A 20,189-nucleotide genomic window follows, 5' to 3' on the forward strand; every position below is an offset into this window, starting at 1 on the left:
TTGATGTAATTAATTCGAGCTCCATTCCTACCTCCAAGCATGTTTGGGCTGTCAAAGTTCCTTTGAAAATAAAAGTGTTTATGTGGTTTATCCATAAACAGGTTATTTTAACCAAGGATAACTTGATTAAGCGTAATTGGACAGGACCTACGAGGTGTAGCTTCTGTGATCGGGACGAGACGATCAAACATCTCTTTTTTGATTGCCCGTTTGCCAGAGTATTTTGGCGGACGGTTCACATTGCTTTTAATATTACTCCACCGAATTCTGTCACTACGTTATTTGGGACATGGCTCACTGGGATTGAGCCTAAATTAGCGAGACATATTCGTGTTGGAGTTTGCGCTTTGTTGTGGACTATCTGGACTTGCAGAAATGATTTGGTTTTTAACAGAACATCACGTATTCACTTTTTGCAGGTTATTTTCCGAGCCACAGCCGTGATCCGTTCATGGTCGCTACTCACTCCGATGGAGGCCAGGGAGCATTTGGTTACTGGATCTATCGCTGGGAGATGGTAGCTCGGGATATCTTCAACCGGTTTGGATGGCGGTCATGTAGTAGGATAGGCAATTAGTTTCCCTATCTATCTTTAGCCAGCCGGTTGTGGCGTCTTATCTTGGCTAGTCTGTGTGTCCAGCCTCTTTAGCTCTGTGTGAGCTGCCTTTTGATTACTTTTCAGTTGGAGACTTTGAAACCTTGTTGGAACCTTTTATTTCGTTAATAAGATGGCCGTATGCATCATTCTGATGCAGAGGCCGGGGAGATTCCCCTTTTTGAAAAAAAAAAAAAAAAACTAGGGATCAGTGTGCACCGTTGTATTGCATGTTGTATTGCGTTTCCTCACATCAATATTGAACAGTGCCGGTGCTTCTTGTCTGTTGTTCATTACTGCTGTGGCCCAGTGGTCTTCTACGGTCTTGCCGTTCCTAATCTTTTCTTGACCGGAGTCCTGTCGCACATGGTCCGCTCGACCCTAGGCATGAGTCGTTCTGCTTCTGCCCAACGAAATTCATCTCTGTTCTCACATACAGCTGCACAGGCAGTTGTCCTTCCACATTCCTCTCCCCCTCGCACTGTTCCTTTTTAGCGCACCGCCGCAATGGCGGCCTCTTGCTCCTCCACCCCCAAGCCGTGAACATGGATCTTCTTTCCTTAATCCTATGACCTCGATGCGGCAGGCAAGTGTTTAGCCAAATATCCGCCGGTGGGAAAAGACCCGGCAATCAGTACTACAAGTGTATCCTTTGCAGTGTAAGATCTTGAGTCCAATCCTGGATCTGGACTGCTACAAATGATGCGGGCTCATTACGTTTTTTTTCGTTCTTGCAGTCTGGGCAATGCTCCATGAACTCAGGGTGGCCCTTTGTACGAAGCAGGTGCTTACCGAGTAGAAGAGGTGGAGAAGAATGTGATGTACAGAGCAACGCACACTCGAGCGGAGCGCAGGCTCGTTGACCTGTCCCGCAGCGGCCGAGACAGCCACATCGTCGTCTTCGTGACCGGGACACCAGGTGAGAGAGGCCCAGAAAATTATTTGCAAGATATATGTATTATTTGCTGCATTGATAAGATCTTTTGGGTTCTGTTTTAATGGAGTACTGATCAGCTTGTGCTGGAAAACGGTGTACTGAAATTGTTCACTGGAACGGTTTCAGTTAGGACTTGGCAATTCTTTGAACTTTTGTGCTTGCATTGTGGCTGTTGGATTGGATTAATCTGTCTGTGTAGCCTGATGCTTAGTTGGTTACATATTCCCAGTCTTGGAACTTGAAAACTCAAACCAGTCCAGTCATATAAATTCAGCTTCACATAGAAGATATCGATTTCTATATTATTTAGGCAATTGTAATTCAGAAAGAAAATTCATGTTGTATCCCACAAACACTACAGAGAAATTAGTTTCTGCATGCACATTACATTGCTTTCAGGTTTTGTACATCAACTATCTTCATGATTGCAACACTAGAGGCACGACATTGTGCCTGCTGGATTTATGGGCAGACGCTAGAAGGTTGTCTGAAGCTAGTTGGTGTTTGGTTTTTAATTCAGACAATTCAGTTTTTCAGTTTAATACTATATGTTGCTAGTAGAAGACTTTGCAACTTCAGAAGCCCAAATCACTTCAGCCTGCTCATTTAAACTTCACAGAGAAGATACCAATTTCTACTATTTAGCCTACTGTAATTGTTTCGATTAATGTGTGGACAAAATTCAGGCTGTATCCCACAACACTATATGAAAGCTAGCTTTTTCTATGTATTACATTGTTTTGCGTTTTTGGACTTCAGCTTTCTTCTTGATATTTTCATTAACCTGTTGCAGTACCTGTGACATGATGTATGTCTAACTGCTTCGATGTTTTTGCTAATTCAGCCCATGCGGAGGTGCGGTACGCGATGTCGATGCAGTGTAGAGAAAGACCAGAGCAGGACTCCTGACTGTTGCTTCACGGTTCGCTTGTTGTTGCCTTGGCCATGTGAATCCCAATTTTCTTGCAATAAGATAGGGGTTCTGGAAAACCCAGTAGTTCTTCTATTTCTGCTAGCTAAACTTGCTCCATTCTCCTGACAGTAGGAAATCTATTTTGGGCTGGTCTCGCTGTCTAAAATTCAGAAACTGCTTGAACAAAGATGCAGTTAATGTGTTTGGGCTCCTATTATGTTGCCAACTGCGTTTACCTTAGATTAAGCGTCGTACACATATGCGATGATTGTTTTGCAGTGAGTAGAGGAATTGAGTTTAGCTGTGACACTTAAAGTTTCAGTCATATCCTATAGCAGAGAATGAATTTGTGTTTCTGCATAACTCTCAACATGCTGCACTTTCCCACGCGCCAGGTGGCATTTGGGAAACTGATGTACGAAATGCAGCTATAATGGTGAAAAATTACCACCAATTCTCATGTTGATTTACTGAATTTTCATGTGTTGTACATATATCCAGTTCAATATAATTGTTCTATGTTTGTAATTCTAAACGAGCCTTACTGTTTGCTCTTTGCTCCAGGAAATTGCTAGTACTAAACCAGGTACTTGCTTATGTTGTTCATTCGTTGCATCATTATGAACGACAGCAATGCTAAATCTACTAAGCTGTAGCACCAGACTACAGAAAACGGAAAATTTGTCACTGTCTTCAGCTTCACACGGTTTCAGTTCAGCATTTTCAGAGGAAGTACATTTAATCACCCGGGGCGCTCGTGGATCTGGCTTAATAGCAGACTCCCCGGACTTCGTCGTCACGCTGTCCCTGCTGTCTCTGTCGTCTGAGGCGGTGGCCCCACTACAGTGCGCTGCCATGGACTATTCCCACGGGCTAGTTCAGTGCGCCACAGACTATTCTCGCAGACACTACATTGCTGATCCTCCGCTACAAACCTGCAATTGTGAACGGATGAGCAAAGACGCCGGCGGTGAGCAAACAGGGCCGCCCATCGTCGCAACAGATGCCGATGTAGCCGCGTGCTAGGGACTCTGTGCGGTTGTGTGTAGACAGAGGAAAAATTCTGGGCCACGGTACATGACGGATGCAGGTCCTGTACCAGCGGTCCATCCGTCAAACTGCACCATCCCGCCCCTTGGGACCTCCAGTACATACGATCTACCCTGGTCCAAAGACGCTCTCATGTACAGCCATCTCCAGTATACTAGAATATCTGGCGCTCGCACATGCTCTATTCAATGCTCTGCCTACCTACCAATCTGGTCATTTGGACGGTACAGATAATGAGACTATATGCCGGTATGACCCATATCGCTGCTCCAGAGCAGAGAGGTCCTTGTCCAGGAAGATTCTACTCCCCACCAAATATTTCCTGCCTCGGTGGAAATTCAGGAAGCAAGAAACAGTAGTAATGGATCCTATCAGCCACTGAAACATCGTTACTTGGAAAACAGGTTAAGATTTTTGTTGTGGTACGACCATACAAAGCTTACAAAAATGAATAGAGCATGATTGATATTTTGATAATATGAAGATCCTACATAATGTTCTTAATTATTTGACTGATATGCTTTTCATCTGGACACCTGTTTTCTAGTTTTAAGCTTGTTGGTTGAAAATTCTCATCTTAGAACTGTATCTCCCTCTCTTACTCTCAGCTGGAAGCCATAAGTATCTACGAAGCCAATAATTTGAACCCCAACAGGAAAATCAGAGGGAACCATCCACATAAGGAGAGAGTGTGGAAACCATAGAAATTTACATGATGCAAGAGATGAGCACGAACGAAGAAGGCAAACAAATTTATCAAATCTGTGTAATGACATCACAACAGTGTGTATTAGTCTTCCAAAGTAGTAAACTAGTAATAACCCATATATTTAGCAACTTTTTTTATAGGACCAGCCAGCACAAATACCTACGATTCTGCCCACTTCTATATTGGCTCAAGAACATCACATCTGCATTAGCTATAACTGATGCATCAGTAGTGCACTTTATGCTCTAATTCACTCGAGCAAACATACATTTTAGGAGCACCAAAAGCTTGATGCAAACCATGGAAAATACCATCACAGGTTTAATATAGCAAACTTCTGACCCGATAACATTAATGTCAAGAGAAACACTTGCAATTCAATATCAGCTATACATGAAGGCAGTTAAATACTAAATGCAAAAAGGAACAAAACAGCACAAGCTTGCCATCAGAAAGCCATGTGTAATGCTGAAAGAACTCCTCTGTGCGGCACAGTTGGTCAAAACAGCATGTAGCATCAAATTAGCTAGCCATCTAGATCATCTCAGTTAGTGGTCATATCCAGAGGACATCTGCTCTTTGTGATGTTCAGTTCTATTCACCATGCTAAGAAGCTGAGCGGCCCTTAACTGCAAACAAATACAGCTAGCATATTAGATAACTTTAAAACCTGTTGTACATGAGAAGCATGATAGGTAGAGGTTATAGGCATACCAGGGCTAACAATCTTTATCCTCTTAGTAATAGCTCTGACAGAAGTAACAGATGTAGCTCCTGCACAAACAGGTATGCATGGAAGATTTGTTACAAAAAAGTGATGAAAGGATGAACAAAATCAAGACAGTGCAGCATATTATTAGAGCTTTCTCTAACCTTGTGAATTGATGTCTTCAGTGGGATCTGCTGACATTGGCTTCATTGGATCTGGAAAAGCTGGATCGGCAGTCATGTTGTTACTCTTCACAGTGGGCTGTAGTCTGTAATCATTCAATTTACACAACAGAACCATCTTAGCATTTATAGAATCACCAAGGACAAAAAACCAAAGGCATCCAATCAGAACACAGTAGCATACCTTTGAACTTCAGCATTTGTGGAAGGATTCTCACATTGAAGGCCTTCATTGTCAAGATCGAAGTCAAGCAATAGTTCCGAAAATGAGAAGTCGCCTTCAAATAGATCAAAGTTTGCGAAATCAATGTCAAAGTCATCTTGCTTCTCTCCATTATAGGTAGAGCTAGAGGGCTTCTCAGAAACATGTTCAGCTGAAACTGGCCTTGCATCTGAACTGTCAAAATCTAACCTCCCTTTCACATGTTCCCTTTTTGATGATCTCTGGGTGCTTGATTTTAAGGGGGAGCTGACATGGCAACTCCTCTCGACAGAATAATAGGTGCCCCCTTTCATAGGACTGACTATTAGTCTCTTGGAAGAAACTATAGAGTATTGAGAGGAAGCAATCTCCTGTTGGGCGTGAGCATTTGGAACCACAGATGATGGCCTTTGTGATTGACAAGAAGCAAGTTCATTTCCCATGGGATAGCTTAGTTGAGCTGTATAAGGAGAAGAACTGACTTGAGACTGGAGTGGGGTGAATAAGCTTTTTGCAACTGATGAGGCTTGGGCCGGTAGTTTTGCAACCACTGAATGTTCAGCTGAACTTGGCTGTGCAGTTTGCAGTTGAGAGGCTGCACTTGTACCTGGCATTAGGACAGTAAGTCAATAACTGGTGATGCTGCAGGAAATGACTGTCAAGTTATGCTAGTACTTTTTAAAACGTACCTTTTGGGTTCAAGCTTGTAGACGGTGCAGCACATATTCTCTTGGAGGCTGAAGTAGTTTTTGCAGCAGGCTTGGCTGCCTTTCTTTTTTTTGTAGGCAAAGAACTGGCTGCTGGGGTGGACATGTTGTTGGCATTTGAAGAATTCTGAACAACAAGCGAGGAGGATGACTGGGTGTAGTGTATCATAGGCGTAGCATATCCAGAGGAGCCTGCAATAATAACAGAAAAGGGACCTTGTTAATTTCAAGATGAATAATAGCACCAGCCACCAGGTGATAAACTGAAATCTAATGTACAATGTATGGATGGCAAAAGCTACACTTAATAGAACATGACTAGGCTGCATGTGGATGGCAGTTGGAGGAGAAATACTGCATTTGCCAGTTTTTCAAATGGAAATACAATGTGTTTGCCTAGTCATATTTGGGAGGAGGTTATTGGCATCTGTATTTTCTCAACTCTCTATTAGTGTAATGATACACTACACGCATATTCAGGAAAAAAAATACTAATGCACACAGTCCAATTCTAAAAACTGTAACCAATTGACAAGCCATCTACTATCCATGTAACTGGTATGTTTGTGGCCCAAACTATATCTAACAGTGCAGTTCAGAAACTAAACAAAAATTTAGGCAAGAATTACAACTTATGACAGTAGACAATTTCCAAACCATGGGCTTGCAAGTCAAAGGGAAGTTCAAAATTCTCCCCTAAAAGATAAATCAGATGCAAGCAAACAAGGGGTTGGAGTCTAGTAGAAAATAACAATCGCATAGACTAGCACGCATAACGTCGAACAAGTGGGATGCACAGGGTGAAAGAGCGAAGGTACCTGTAGGAGGCGGGGGAATGGCCACCATGGGTGGGTGCGGGGGAGAAGAGGTGGTGGGGCCGACGAAGAAGGGCGGGACGAGCGGTGGCGAGGAGGGCGGCGCCGCGAGATGAGCGGATGGGCCGGAATGGTAGTAGGTGGAGACGAGGGTCTGCATGGCCTGCATGGCGGAGTCGACGGCGAGGCGTGACTCCTTGAGGGAGATGTAGTCGTGGAGGATGTCGGCGAGAGGGAGGAGGCCCTTGGGGGGAACGATGTTGTTGCTGGTCTTGGCGAAGAGGTGGGCGGCGTCGGAGCGGAAGGCGGCGAGGGAGGCCGAGAAGCCATTGTCGGCGAGGTAGCGCTCGACGAGGAAGGCGACCTGCAGGGGCGTCACCTTCGTCTTGCCCCTGGCCTTGTCGGCGTCGGAGGAGGAGTTGGGGCTGGGGTTGGGGTTGGGGTTGGGAGGAGAGCTCGGCTTCGGCGGCGCCATGGCTAGCAACGGCCGGTAAGAATCCTAGATCTCGATCTCTCCTTCTTTTGGATCGTCTTTCTATCTCTATCTCTCCCTCTGTGTGCGTCTCGGCGGTTTTTGTTGCTGAATTTGGAGGAGGGAGGGAGGGAAAACGAATGGAATTGGAGTGAGAGCGTGGAGGGAAAGGAAACGGGTGAAGCAATGGCGGGCGGGCAAGCTGGCGCGCGCCAACGAATTGAAGTCCCGAATCGATTGCGTTTTTTTCCTTTTCTGGCGCGAACGGGGCGACGACGCTGCCGGCTCCCGTCGGTTGGGCCGACAAATAGGAATCTCTATCTCCTAGCCCGCAAAGATTAATTAGTTTGCCATAAAGCTTAGTACTCCTACATGGGCCGGCCCATGTAACAACATTTTTCGGGGTTTTCTATGTCCTTTTTATCCCAAAAGAACCTCTATCCGGTTTTCTTTTCTTCTCATTTATTTATTATTTTCGTTATTATTTACTTTATAGTTTCACTTTTTGGAAAACCATTTTTAAAGAACATTAAAAAATCAAATGTGTGAACACTTTCTGAAATAAATGAACGTCTTCTTTGTACACATGAACATTTTTATAGTACTTATGAGTATTTCTCTTTTTAGGATATATATTTGTTACTTTGTAGGAAAGACCAAATATTTTTATTAAATCAAAACATGTAAGAAAAATTGTGAAATGTATTGGGCCGGCCAATGTAGCGACATTTTTCCGGAGTTTTCTGTATCACTTTTTATCCGGATTTTTTTTCTATTTTCCTTCTTTCTGCTTATATTTACTTCATAGTTTCACTTTCTTGGGGGGGATAGTCAACATTTGTATGAAAGTGTATAATTATGGATCTAGCTGTATATGAAGTTTTCTGGAAACTTGTTTTGTAACATGAACATGATTTTTTTTCAAATATGTGAATTTTTTTGAAACAAATAAACCTCTATTTTTGAAATGTTAATATTTTATAAATAGGATGAAAAATCAAACTTCTGAATATTTTCATTTTTAAGATATATTTTTGCAGATTTTTAGGGAAGACCAAATATTTTTATTAAGTCAAAACTTTAAAGAAAAATTGTGAAATTTATTAGGCTAGCCAATAAAGCAACTCATGTTTGTGTGTGTTATAGGAGCTATTACACACGGCCACTGCTATACTTCACTTGTGGATTTGATGCGGGTATAGACGGACCGTCGTGTTGCCCATTCACATACACGTTTTTTCCCTAAAGTGTGTTAGAAAATACTCGGCGTTGCCCATTATCATTTCTATATACTTTTATTATACTTTTACATCATTTTATTGTTTTTCTAGACTAACATATTAACTTAGTATCCAGTGTCAGTTTTTGTTTTCTGTTTGTTTTTTGTTTCACGGGAAATCAATATCTACGGAGGTCAAAATACGTTGTTGATTTAACATGATTTTTTGGGGGAAGAAACATTGGAAGCTTCGGGAGACGTCAAGAGGGTCCGTTAACCTGGGCTTGTGGTGTGGTCAGGGGGGAGTGATCGCGCCGCATGGGCTTGTGGGACCCATGAAACCGACCTATTTTCACCGCCATAAATTTCTATAAATAGAGAAACCATCCGTCATACCTCCAGAAGACTTTTATCGTCGTCGCAAGCCTCTGTTTCGAGGAGATCCCATCTATAGCCCTGTTCTGGAGCTTGCCGGAGGGGGAAGCCATTGGAGGGCCATCTTTATCAACCTTGTTGTCTCCATGATGATATGTGAGTAGTTTCTTTAGGACCTATGGGTCTATAGTAGTAGCTAGATGGTTCTCTGTCTCTCTCTCTTTTGGATCTTCAATACCTTCCCGTTGATCGAGATCAACCCGATGTAATTTTGGGGTGTGTTTGTTGGGATCTGATGAGTTATGGATTTATGATCAGATTGTTCATTAAATATCATTGAATCTTTTGAAGTTTCTTTGCTATATAATTAAGTCAAGATGTATGCTTTTCGGACTATTTGTCTTCTCTCGCCAAGATTGATGAGTAGTTCTTTAGAGGGGCTGGTGCGTAGTAGTGGGTTCAATCATGCAGTGTTCTATATCCAAGTGATAGGATGGGGACAAGACATGTATTTGTATTGTTGCCACTAAGAGTAAAACGACGAGGTCTTCTTGTTGTATTTCTTTCTCTATATTATGTCATCTTGCTTATTGCGTTGCTCTATTTCTATTAAACTTAATACCATGAATGATGCATAGTAGTTTTGGGGTGGAGTAATAGTAGTAGTTGCAGTTTTTGTCAATTGCCCAACAGTAATTTGTCTACCATGCCATCGCCTGCTTTCCATAGAGATACTTCTAGTGAACCTATGCCCCCTGGGTCCATTCTCCATCAATACAAGTCTTCTATAAAAAGTGCTCTTTCATTATTTGCTCCTTTATTTTGTAGTTTTACTTTATTACAAACTCTCTATCTATTGCTTTTAACCTTGTTACTAGTAAGGACAAGGGGATTGACAACCCTCTTGTCGCGTTGGTGCAAGTATTTTTTTGTGTGTGCAGGTGTTGCTTATCTTGGTAGTCCAGAAGCTCCTACTGGTTCGATAAATCTTGGTTCTTAACTGAGAGAAAACTTTGTTGCTATCTACCTCACCCTTCCTCTTTGGGGAAACCCAACGACTACTGCGGGAGTAGCAAAGGAATTACTACAAATCAAGTCAAATGGAGCAACTTCCATGTGGAGAGCCAAGCCACCAGGCGCACCTGAGCAAAAAGACGGCCTTCCATGCGACCGCAAGCGCTCGTATGAGCGGTCGTATGAGGTGCCAACAGATCCACCACGTCTATACAAGACACTTTCATGAAGGGACCCAGGGGAGAAGAGAACCCTAGCCGCCGCCACATCAGAACAAAGAAGAGGAGATCTGAAGAACCTTTGGAGATCTTCTTAGTTTTGGTCCTTTCATCTCCATCATCATCTCATCCTTCACTATTGTAAGAGGAATTCCAAGTTGTGAGAACAATTGTAACTCTATTCATTCTCATGCGGAGATCAAGTCTATTTGAATTGTCCATTTCATCTTATTGTGGATCTTCACGGTATTATCGATATGGTTTTCATGGGTTTAATCTCTGGTGTGATTGGATTCTCTCTTATGATGCGTGAGTAATCCCCCATAGGCGTGGGAGATGTAGGTGAGTGGTAAGGTTCATTTGTGTCTAATCTATATGTAATCATTTGTATTTGTAGTCTTATGATCTGTCTAGTAAGTTGTTATACTGTGGAGAACCGTATGTGTTGTCCAGTTTAAGGGCCCAGACAAATACGATCTCAGGACCTACACAGGTAACACATATTGTTTAGGGAATCTGTGACCTATGACGTGGCAGGTGGAGATATCTATGAGTACTAAGGCTGGCAATGGGTCGGGTTTGGATCGGGTTGAACAATATCAAATCCATATCCATATCCATGAAGACAGTCTTTGCCCGTCCATTAAAAAATCCACGGGTGTAAAATTGTGTCCATGTCCAAACCCAATGGATATCCATTGGGTCCTCTCGAGACATATAAATAAGACATAACACGGTGTTAACATAAGCTCTTTCATCCTTCACCTCGTGGCAGGCTAGACTTCACTTATGGTAAATCAACGTCCACTAACAACCTAAGATCATTTAGTATTTTTCTAACAGATGAGAATGCCGAGTCATTTAACAAGGAGATAAAAATATTGGAGTATGTTGCGGAGGGGATTGAATGTCAACTAATAATAGTTACGATCGGGATTGTGTAATTTCTTTTGCATGTTTTAGATAACAAAGTGTAAAATTGCAGTGGGACATGTGACTATGGGGTAGGGGTAGCTGATTTTTGCCAGTTAAGTCATACTATCCGGTCGGGTTTGGGTATGACCACGGGTACAATATTATATCCATGCCCTACCCATGAGCAATCGGGTCGGGTTTGGGCGCCGCCCATGGACACAAAAGCATATCCAAACCCTATCCATTCGGGTCGGATATCCATGCCCATGGGTAAATTTGCCATCCTTAATGAGGGCCAGAGACAATATGAGATAATGGTGATCCACGAAACGTAATGCTTGGTTCCGCCCCAAGGATCTTAGTTATGGAGACGACCACTCTGTGCCAACGGCGAAGCACAACCATAGAATGAAATGTAATCCTGCGAGGAGGAATTTCATAACATTAGGGTGATCCGCTTGCAGAACACACATATCAAATACTATGAGTATAATACAAGGTAACTAGTATTACCCTCGCACTGCCACACTCGATACATACTTACCATGAGTTGAATTCTCTCCATGCCTAATCTCTTCATTGCAGGAAACACAACTCCACTTTCATGTTTATTTATGTTATTTACTTTTATGAGTTTTTCATGTCATTCCTATAAACCTTTTATCCTTGTCATTTTGGTTTACTTGTCCTCTAGGACAGTAATAATATTTGCAGAATCTCAAGCAGTTACTTCACACGAGAATTGTGACACCTTGTGTGTGACAGAAGCGCCGCTATAAATACTCTTGTCAGGGGGATGGCCCCGGGCAGGCAACGGAACCCGGATCCTTTTCAAAAACATCGGGGCAGGCCAAGCCCCTCAACCCGGCTCACCACTCACTGGCTCCCCAACGCGAGCTGGCCGGGTGGCGCGTCCCAGCCCAGCCGGCTGGCGCATGCCAGACGGCTGCAAGAAGTCAATTCCCAGACGACAGGTAGGCGTGGCTACAGTGCGCCCTCTTTTGCGTCGGCCCCGGTGGGCACGGCAGTCATGCCCTCCATGCCACCACCCGGGGGCGGGCGGTGTCTTGGAGGCGCAACCCTGTAGCAAGGCGACACCGCCGTCCCAAGATGCCCAGTGAGGCGTGCCACAGTGCCAAGCAGGCGACCGTACCCGTGCCCGGCGGCCCCGATACGGCCCGCACCCGACGGACCCGTCGGCCCCCACTGCTGGCTCCCAGACACTGACGCCAGGGCCCCGCGCCCATGTATCTTTAACATTGTAACCCCGGGGGGCAGCCTATAAGACCCCCCTGGTGCCCCTCCATGCAGAGGGTTGCTTGATCACCTAATCAGTAGAAACACTCACCTACACATCCACCCACACCGGAGAAGCAGCGCATGCATTGGCCTGTCTTCCTCCCCCCAACAGCTCCAGGAGCAAACCTATATCCACTTCATATAAACCATACTCGGCAGGACAAGGGGTGTTATCTCTCCGGAGAGCCCCGAACCTGGGTACGTTTTGTGTCACCCACTTGCGCGTGCCAGCCTCGCCTCTGAAACCCACCGGTGCCCTTGTGTCTGTCCCCTCTTTTAGCCATCCCATGGCATCTGCCGTGAGATCACCACAATAGTTGGCGCCCACCGTGGGGCAGCTCACGGTGCCGGCCGGAGTCACATTCCAGACGAGACCCTTGACCGACTCCGGTGAGCGCATTGTGCATAGCCTGGTCCCCGCACTTGGCGCGGCGCCGGCCAGCCTCGCTGGCTCGTCCGTCGTCCCCTTCGGGGCACTGCTCGTCTCCATCGCGCTTGTCTCTGACGAGTACCCCAGCGGGGTGCTCGACGTCACCGACTCCCCCATCCCCGTCGACTGCGCCATCTTCAGCGACGTGGCGGATCTCTACACCCGCATGTAGGTACTTGCTATGGACTCCACATCCTCTTCGGCTAGCACCGCAGCCAAGGCCGCCGCGGCTCGTGCCAGCACGGCCGACCCGTTGTGCGCGACGCTGCAGAACTTCAGCATTCCCATCACCACCGACGTTGGCGCCACCCAGGCCAGAGCCCGGCTCGACGAGGAGCGTGTGCGCCTGCTGGATGAGGCCACGGCGCTTGCTGCTATGCAGCACGGGCTAGAGTCCGCCCAGCGGGAGCGCGATGCCGCCTACAGTTTCACGCCGGCCGCAGCCGAGCCCAGCCGGGTCGCCGAGGTGCGGAACCGTGGCGGTGCCCTTGGCCGCATGCTGGGAGTGGTCCCGCCTGTCTACGATACCCCCGTCAAGAACATGCGGGCCGCAGAGGTGGCCACTGAAGGCCTGGAACTCCTGCAGGGGGATGAGCTGCAGCAGCACATCCATGAGCTTCTCGCCGCCACGAACGCATAGCAGAAACGCCTCGACGCCCCTGGGGCATCAGACTCGCGCCACACCAAAGTCCTCAAGCCCCGGGACACCCAACAGGCATCTTCGCCATGCCCCAGCGAAGCCCAGTCCGGGAAGACGCGGAGCGGCCGGGCCTAGCGTGACCGTGCCCTGACGACTGGCGACAACCTGGGAAACGAGCCGGCTCCGAGTGATCAGCGCGGACAAGACCTCCCGCTGCCATCTGGCCGACGTGGCCGGCCGGCTTCTGCTGGTCCGGCTCCCCACGGCCTACTCGCAATCCGTCTGGGCTCGCGCGACATCGACAATAATGACGCTCGCCACTGCGTCGAGCAGCTCGCCCTCTCCCTCGAGCTGGAGGAGAACGACGCCGTCGGGCCAGCCTACTTTGGCCCACGCATCCGTGATGAGTGCTTCACTGATACGTCCATTTTGCATCTGGTTTTATAATGATATTTATTCCATTATGGGATGTTATTACACATTATGGTACAATACTTATGCCTTTTCTCTCTTATTTTACAAGGTTCACACAAATAGGTGTTGGGGAACGTAGCAATAATTCAAAATTTTCCTACGTGTCACCAAGATCAATCTAGGAGATGCTAGCAACGAGAGAGAGGGAGTGCATCTTCATACCCTTGAAGATCGCTAAGCGGAAGCGTTGCAAGAACGCGGTTGATGGAGTCGTACTCGCAGCGATTCAAATCGCGGAAGATCCGATCTAGCGCCGAACGGACGGCGCCTCCGCGTTCAACACACGTACAGCCCGGGGACGTCTCCTCCTTCTTGATCCAGCAAGGGGAGAGGAGAAGTTGAGGGAGAACTCCAGCAGCACGACGGCGTGGTGGCAATGGAGCTCGTGGTTCTCCAGCAGAGCTTCGCTAAGCACTACGGAGGAGGAGGAGGAGGAGGAGGTGTATGAGGAGGGAGGTCTGCGCCAGGGAAGAGGTGCGGCTGCCCTCCCACCCCTCCACTATATATAGGGGCAAGGGGAGAGGGGGAGGCGCCCTAGGGTTTCCCCTAGGGGGCGGCGGCCAAGCAGATTGGATCTCCCTAGGGAAAATCCTAGGGAGACTTGCCCCCCAAGCCAAGCAGGTGGAGGCTTGCCTCCCAAGCCAGGTGGAGGCGCCCCACCTCCCCAAGTAACGTGGGAAAGGGTGTGGGGGGCGCACCACCCCTTAGTGGGCTGGTTTGCCCCTCCCCCTTTGGCCCATGAGGCCCTCCAACACTTGCTGGGGCTCCCGAAACACCTTTCAGTCATGCTGGCCATAGCCTGGTACCCCCGGAACACTTCCGGACTCCAATACCCTTCATCCAATATATCGATCTTCACCGCCGGACCATTCCGGAACTCCTCGTGTTGTCCGGGATCTCATCCGGGACTCCGAACAACCTTCGGTAACCACATACTATTTCCCATAACAACTCTAGCGTCACCGAACCTTAAGTGTGTAGACCCTACGGGTTCGGGAACCATGCAGACATGACCGAGACACCTCTCCGGCCAATAACCAATAGCGGGATCTGGATACCCATATTGGCTCCCACATGTTCCACGATGATCTCATCGGATGAACCACGATGTCGGGGACTCAATCAATCCCGTATACAATTCCCTTTGTCAATCGGTATGTTACTTGCCCGAGATTCGATCATCGGTATCCCAATACCTCGTTCAATCTCGTTACTGGCAAGTCACTTTACTCGTTCCGTAATGCATGATCCCGTGACTAACTACTTAGTCACATTGAGCTCATTATGATGATGCATTACCGAGTGGGCCCAGAGATACCTCTCCGTCATACGGACTGACAAATCCCAGTCTCGATTCGTGCCAACCCAACAGACACTTTCGGAGATACCTGTAGTGCACCTTTATAGCCACCCAGTTACGTTGTGACGTTTGGTACACCCAAAGCACTCCTACGGTATCCGGGAGTTGCACGATCTCATGGTCTAAGGAAAAGATACTTGACATTAGAAAAGCTCTAGCAAAACGAACTACACGATCTTGTGCTACGCTTAGGATTGGGTCTTGTCCATCACATCATTCTCCTAATGATGTGATCCCGTTATCAATGGCATCCAATGTCCATGGTCAGGAAACCATAACCATCTATTGATCAACGAGCTAGTCAACTAGAGGCTTACTAGGGACATGTTGTGGTCTATGTATTCACACATGTATTACGGTTTCCAGTTAATACAATTGTAGCATGAACAATAGACAATTATCATGAACAAGGAAATACAATAATAACCATTTTATTATTGCCTCTAGGGCATATTTCCAACAGTCTCCCACTTGCACTAGAATCAATAATCTAGTTCTCATCACTATGTGATTGTAATGAATCCAACACCCATGGGGTTTGTTCATATCTTGCTTGTGAGAGAGGTTATTAGTCAACGGGTCTGAACCTTTCAGATCCGTGTGTGCTTTACAAATCTCTATGTCATCTTGTAGATGCAGCTACCACGCGCTACTTGGAGCTATTCCAAATAACTGCTCTACTACACGAATCCGGTTTACTACTCAGAGTCATCCGGATTAGTGTCAAAGTTTGTATCGACGTAACCCTTTACGACGAACTCTTTTACCACCTCCATAATCGAGAAAATTCCTTAGTCCACTAGTTACTAAGGATAAGTTCAACCGCTATCATGTGATGCATTCCTGGATCACTATTGTACCCCTTGACTAACTCATGGCAAGGCACACTTTAGGTGCGATACACAGCATAGCATACTGTAGAGCCTACGTCTAAAGCTTAGGGGACGACCTTCATCCTTTCTCTCTCTTCTGCCGTGGTCAGGTCTTGAGTCTTACTCAATACTCACACCTTGTAACACAGCCAAGAACTCCTTCTTTGCTGATCTATTTTGAACTCCTTCAAAATCTTGTCACAGTATGTATTCATTTGAAAGTACTATTAAGCGTTTTTGATCTATCCTTATAGATCTTGATGCTCAATGTTCAAGTAGCTTAATCCAGGTTTTCCATTGAAAAACACTTTTCAAATAACCTGTATGCTTTCCAGAAATTCTACATCATTTCTGATCAACAATATGTCAACAACATATACTCATCAGAAATTCTATAGTGCTCCCACTCACTTCTTTGGAAATACAAGTTTCTCATAAACTTTGTAAAAACCCAAAATCTTTGATCATCTCATCAAAGCGTACATTCCAACTCCGAGATGCATACTCCAATCCTTAGAAGGATTGCTGGAGCTTTGCATACTTGTTAGCATCTTTCAGGATTGACAAAACCTTCTGGTTGTATCACATACAACCTTTCCTCAAGAAAATCATCGAGGAAACAATGTTTTGACATCCTATCTGCAAGATTTCATAAATAATGCAGTAACTGCTAATATAATTCCAACAGACTCTTAGCATCGCTACGAGTGAGAAAGTCTCATCGCAGTCAACTCCTTGAACTTGCCGGAAAACATCTTAACGACAAGTCGAGCTTTCTTAATGGTGACACTTACCATCATTGTCTGTCTTCCTTTTAAAATCCATCTGCACCCAACAGCCTTACGACCATCAAGTAGTTCTTCCAAAGTCTAAACTTTGTTTTATACATGGATCCTCTCTCGGATTTTATGGCCTCGAGCCATTCGTCGGAATCCAGGCCCATCATCACTTCTCCATAGCTCGTAGGTTCATTGTTGTCTAGCAACATGACTTCCAAGACAGGATTACGTACCACTCTGAAGTAGCATGCATCCTTGTCGTCCTACGAGGTTTGGTAGTGACTTGATCCGAAGTTTCATGATCACTATCATAAGCTTCCACTTCAATTGGTGTAGGTGCCACAGGAACAACTTCCTGTGCCCTGCTACACACTAGTTGAAGTCATGGTTCAATAACCTCATCAAGTCTCCACCATCCTCCCACTCAATTCTTTCGAGAGAAACTTTTCCTTGAGAAAGGACCCGTTTCTAGAAACAATCACTTTTGCTTCCAGATCTAAAATAGGAGGTATACCCAACTGTTTTGGGTATTCTATGAAGATGCATTTATCCGCTTTGGGTTCGAGCTTATTAGCCTGAAACATTTTTTCACATAAGCGTTGCAGCCCCAAATTTTTAAGAAACGACAGCTTAGGTTTCTCTAAACCATAGTTCATACGGTGTCGTCTCAGCGTGGTGCCCTATTTAAAGTGAATGCGGTTGTCTCTAATGCCTAACCCATAAACGATAGTGTAATTCGATAAGAGACATCATGGTATGCACCATATCCAATAGGGTGCAGTTATGATGTTCGGACACACCATCACACTATGGTGTTCCAGGCGGTATTAGTCGTGAAACAATTTCCACAATTTCTTAATTGTGTGCCAAACTCGTAACTCAGATATTCATCTCTATGATCATATCACAGACATTTTATCCTCTCGTCACGACGATCTTCAACTTCACTCTGAAATTACTTGAACCTTTCAATAATTCAGACTTGTGTTTCATCAAGTAAATATTCTTAGCATCTACTCAAATCATCTGTGAAGTAAGAACATAACGATATCCACTGCGTGCCTCAGCACTCATTGGACTGCACACATCAAATGTATTACTTCCAACAAGTTGCTCTCTTGTTCCATCTTACTGAAAACGAGGCCTTTCAGTCATCTTGCCCATGTGGTATGATTTGCATGTCTCAAGTGATTCAAAATCAAGTGAGTCCAAACGATCCATCTGTATGGACTTTCTTCATGCATATATACTAATAGACATGGTTCGCATGTCTCAATCTTTTCAAAAACGAGTGAGTCCAAAGATCCATCAACATGGAGCTTCTTCATGCGTTTTATACCAATATGACTCAAGTGGCAGTGCCACAAGTATGTGGTACTATCATTACTATCTTATATCTTTTGGCATGAACATGTGTATCACTACGATCGAGATTCAATAAACCATTCATTTTAGGTGCAAGACCATTGAAGGTATTATTCAAATAAACAGAGTAACCATTATTCTCCTTAAATGAATAGCCATATTGCGATAAACACAATCCAATCATGTCTATGCTCAATGCAAACACCAAATAACAATTATTTAGGTTTAACACCAATCTCGATGGTAGAGGGAGCGTACGATGTTTGATTACATCAACCTTGGAAACAATCCAACACATATCGTCATCTCACCTTTAGCTAGTCTCCGTTTATTCCGTAGCCTTTTATTTCGAGTTACCAACACTTAGCAACCGAACTGGTATCTAATACCCTGGTGCTACTAGGAGTACTAGTAAAGTACACATTAATATAATGTATATCCAATATACTTCTGTCGACCTTGCCTGCCTTCTCATCTACCAAGTATCTAGGGTAGTTCTGCTTCAGTGACCGTTTCCCTCATTACAAAAGCACTTAGTCTCGGGTTTGGGTTCAACCTTGGGTTTCTTCACTAGAGCAGCAACTGATTTGCCGTTTCATGAAGTATCCCTTCTTTCCCTTGCCCTTCTTGAAACTAGTGGTTTTACTAACCATCAACAATTGATGCTCCTACTTGATTTCTACTTTCGCGGGGTCAAACATCGCGAGTTGCTCAAGGATCATCATGTCTATCCCTGATATGTTATAGTTCATCACGAAGCTCTAATAGCTTGGTGGCAGTGACTATGGAGAACCATCACTATCTCATCTGGAAGATTAACTCCCACTCGATTCAAGCGATTGTAGTACTCAGACAATCTGAGCACATGCTCAACGATTGAGCTTTTCTCCCTTAGTTTGCAGGCTTAAGAATCTTGTCAGAGGTCTCATACCTCTTGACGTGGGCACTAGTCTGAAATCCCAATTTCAGTCTTTGGAACATCTCATATGTTCTGCGACGTTTCAAAACCGTCTTTGGCGCCTCAATTCTAAACCGTTAGCATTACGCACTGAACTATCACGTAGTCATCAAAACGTGTATGTCAGATGTTTCGCAACATCTACAGACAACGCTCGAGGTTCAGCACACCGAGTGGTGCATTAAGGACATAAGCCTTCTGTGCAGCAATGAGGACAATCCTCAGTTTACGGACCCAGTCCGCATAATTGCTACTATCAACTTTCAACTAAATTTTCTCTAGGAACATACCTTAAACAGTAGAACTAAAGCGTAAGCTACGACATAATTTGCAAAGACCTTTTGACTATGTTCATGATAATTAAGTTCATCTAATCAAATTATTTAATGAACTCCCACTCAGATAGACATCCCTCTAGTCATCTAAGTGATACATGATCCGAGTCAACTAGGCCGTGTCCGATCATCACGTGAGACGGCCTAGTCATCATCGGTGAACATCTCCATGTTGATCGTTTCTACTATACGACTCATGTTCGACCTTTCGGTCTCTTGTGTTCCGAGGCCATGTCTGTACATGCTAGGCTCATCAAGTCAACCTACGTGTTTCGCACGTGTAAATCTGGCTTACACCCGTTGTATGCGAACGTTAGAATCTATCACACCCGATCATCACGTGGTGCTTCGAAACAACGAACCCTCGCAATGGTGCACAGTTAGGGGGAACACGTCTCTTGAAATTTTAGTGAGGGATCATCTTATTTATGCTACCGTCGTTCTAAGCAAATAAGATGTAAACATGACAAACATCACATGCAAATCATAAAGTGACATGATATGGCCAATATCATCTTGCGCCTTTTGATCTCCATCTTCGAGGCGCGGCATGATCACCTTCGTCACCGGCATGACACCATGATCTCCATCATCGTGTCTTCATGAAGTTGTCTCGCCAACTATTACTTCTACTACTATGGCTAA

At 45.2% G+C, this 20,189-nt stretch overlaps 1 protein-coding gene and 1 long non-coding RNA gene across 2 annotated transcripts; one reads left to right on the forward strand and one right to left on the reverse strand.

The window, feature by feature from the left end:
- The first annotated feature begins 801 nt into the window (after window positions 1-801).
- On the forward strand, window positions 802-4,002 carry LOC109771481 (uncharacterized). The gene is made up of 3 exons (XR_002234845.4): window positions 802-1,254; window positions 1,333-1,514; window positions 2,377-4,002. It is a non-coding gene; the product is annotated as an uncharacterized lncRNA (long non-coding RNA).
- Window positions 4,003-4,473: 471 nt separating this feature from the next.
- LOC109771482 (uncharacterized) lies at window positions 4,474-7,430 on the reverse strand. Its single transcript, XM_020330178.4, has 6 exons — window positions 6,823-7,430; window positions 5,987-6,196; window positions 5,280-5,904; window positions 5,078-5,181; window positions 4,919-4,978; window positions 4,474-4,833 (listed from the first exon to the last, which is right to left on the reverse strand). Exons 1-6 carry the CDS (start codon window positions 7,292-7,294, stop codon window positions 4,811-4,813), a joined length of 1,494 nt encoding a protein of 497 aa, XP_020185767.1. The 5' UTR covers window positions 7,295-7,430; the 3' UTR covers window positions 4,474-4,810.
- Between the last annotated feature and the right edge of the window lie 12,759 nt (window positions 7,431-20,189).

This window comes from Aegilops tauschii, chromosome 2, assembly GCF_002575655.3.
Source record: "Aegilops tauschii subsp. strangulata cultivar AL8/78 chromosome 2, Aet v6.0, whole genome shotgun sequence".
In the NCBI taxonomy this organism is placed as follows: Eukaryota; Viridiplantae; Streptophyta; class Magnoliopsida; order Poales; family Poaceae; genus Aegilops; species Aegilops tauschii.

Bases quoted from the DNA above. Each gene is read 5' to 3' on its own strand.
- LOC109771482 (XM_020330178.4), bottom strand. From the start codon at position 7,294: ATGGCGCCGCCGAAGCCGAGCTCTCCTCCCAACCCCAACCCCAACCCC. The intron at 5,905-5,986 runs GTACGTTTTAAA...TCCTAATGCCAG, and splicing joins TACAAGCTTGAACCCAAAAG to GTACAAGTGCAGCCTCTCAA. The intron at 4,834-4,918 runs GTATGCCTATAA...ATTTGTTTGCAG, and splicing joins GATAAAGATTGTTAGCCCTG to TTAAGGGCCGCTCAGCTTCT.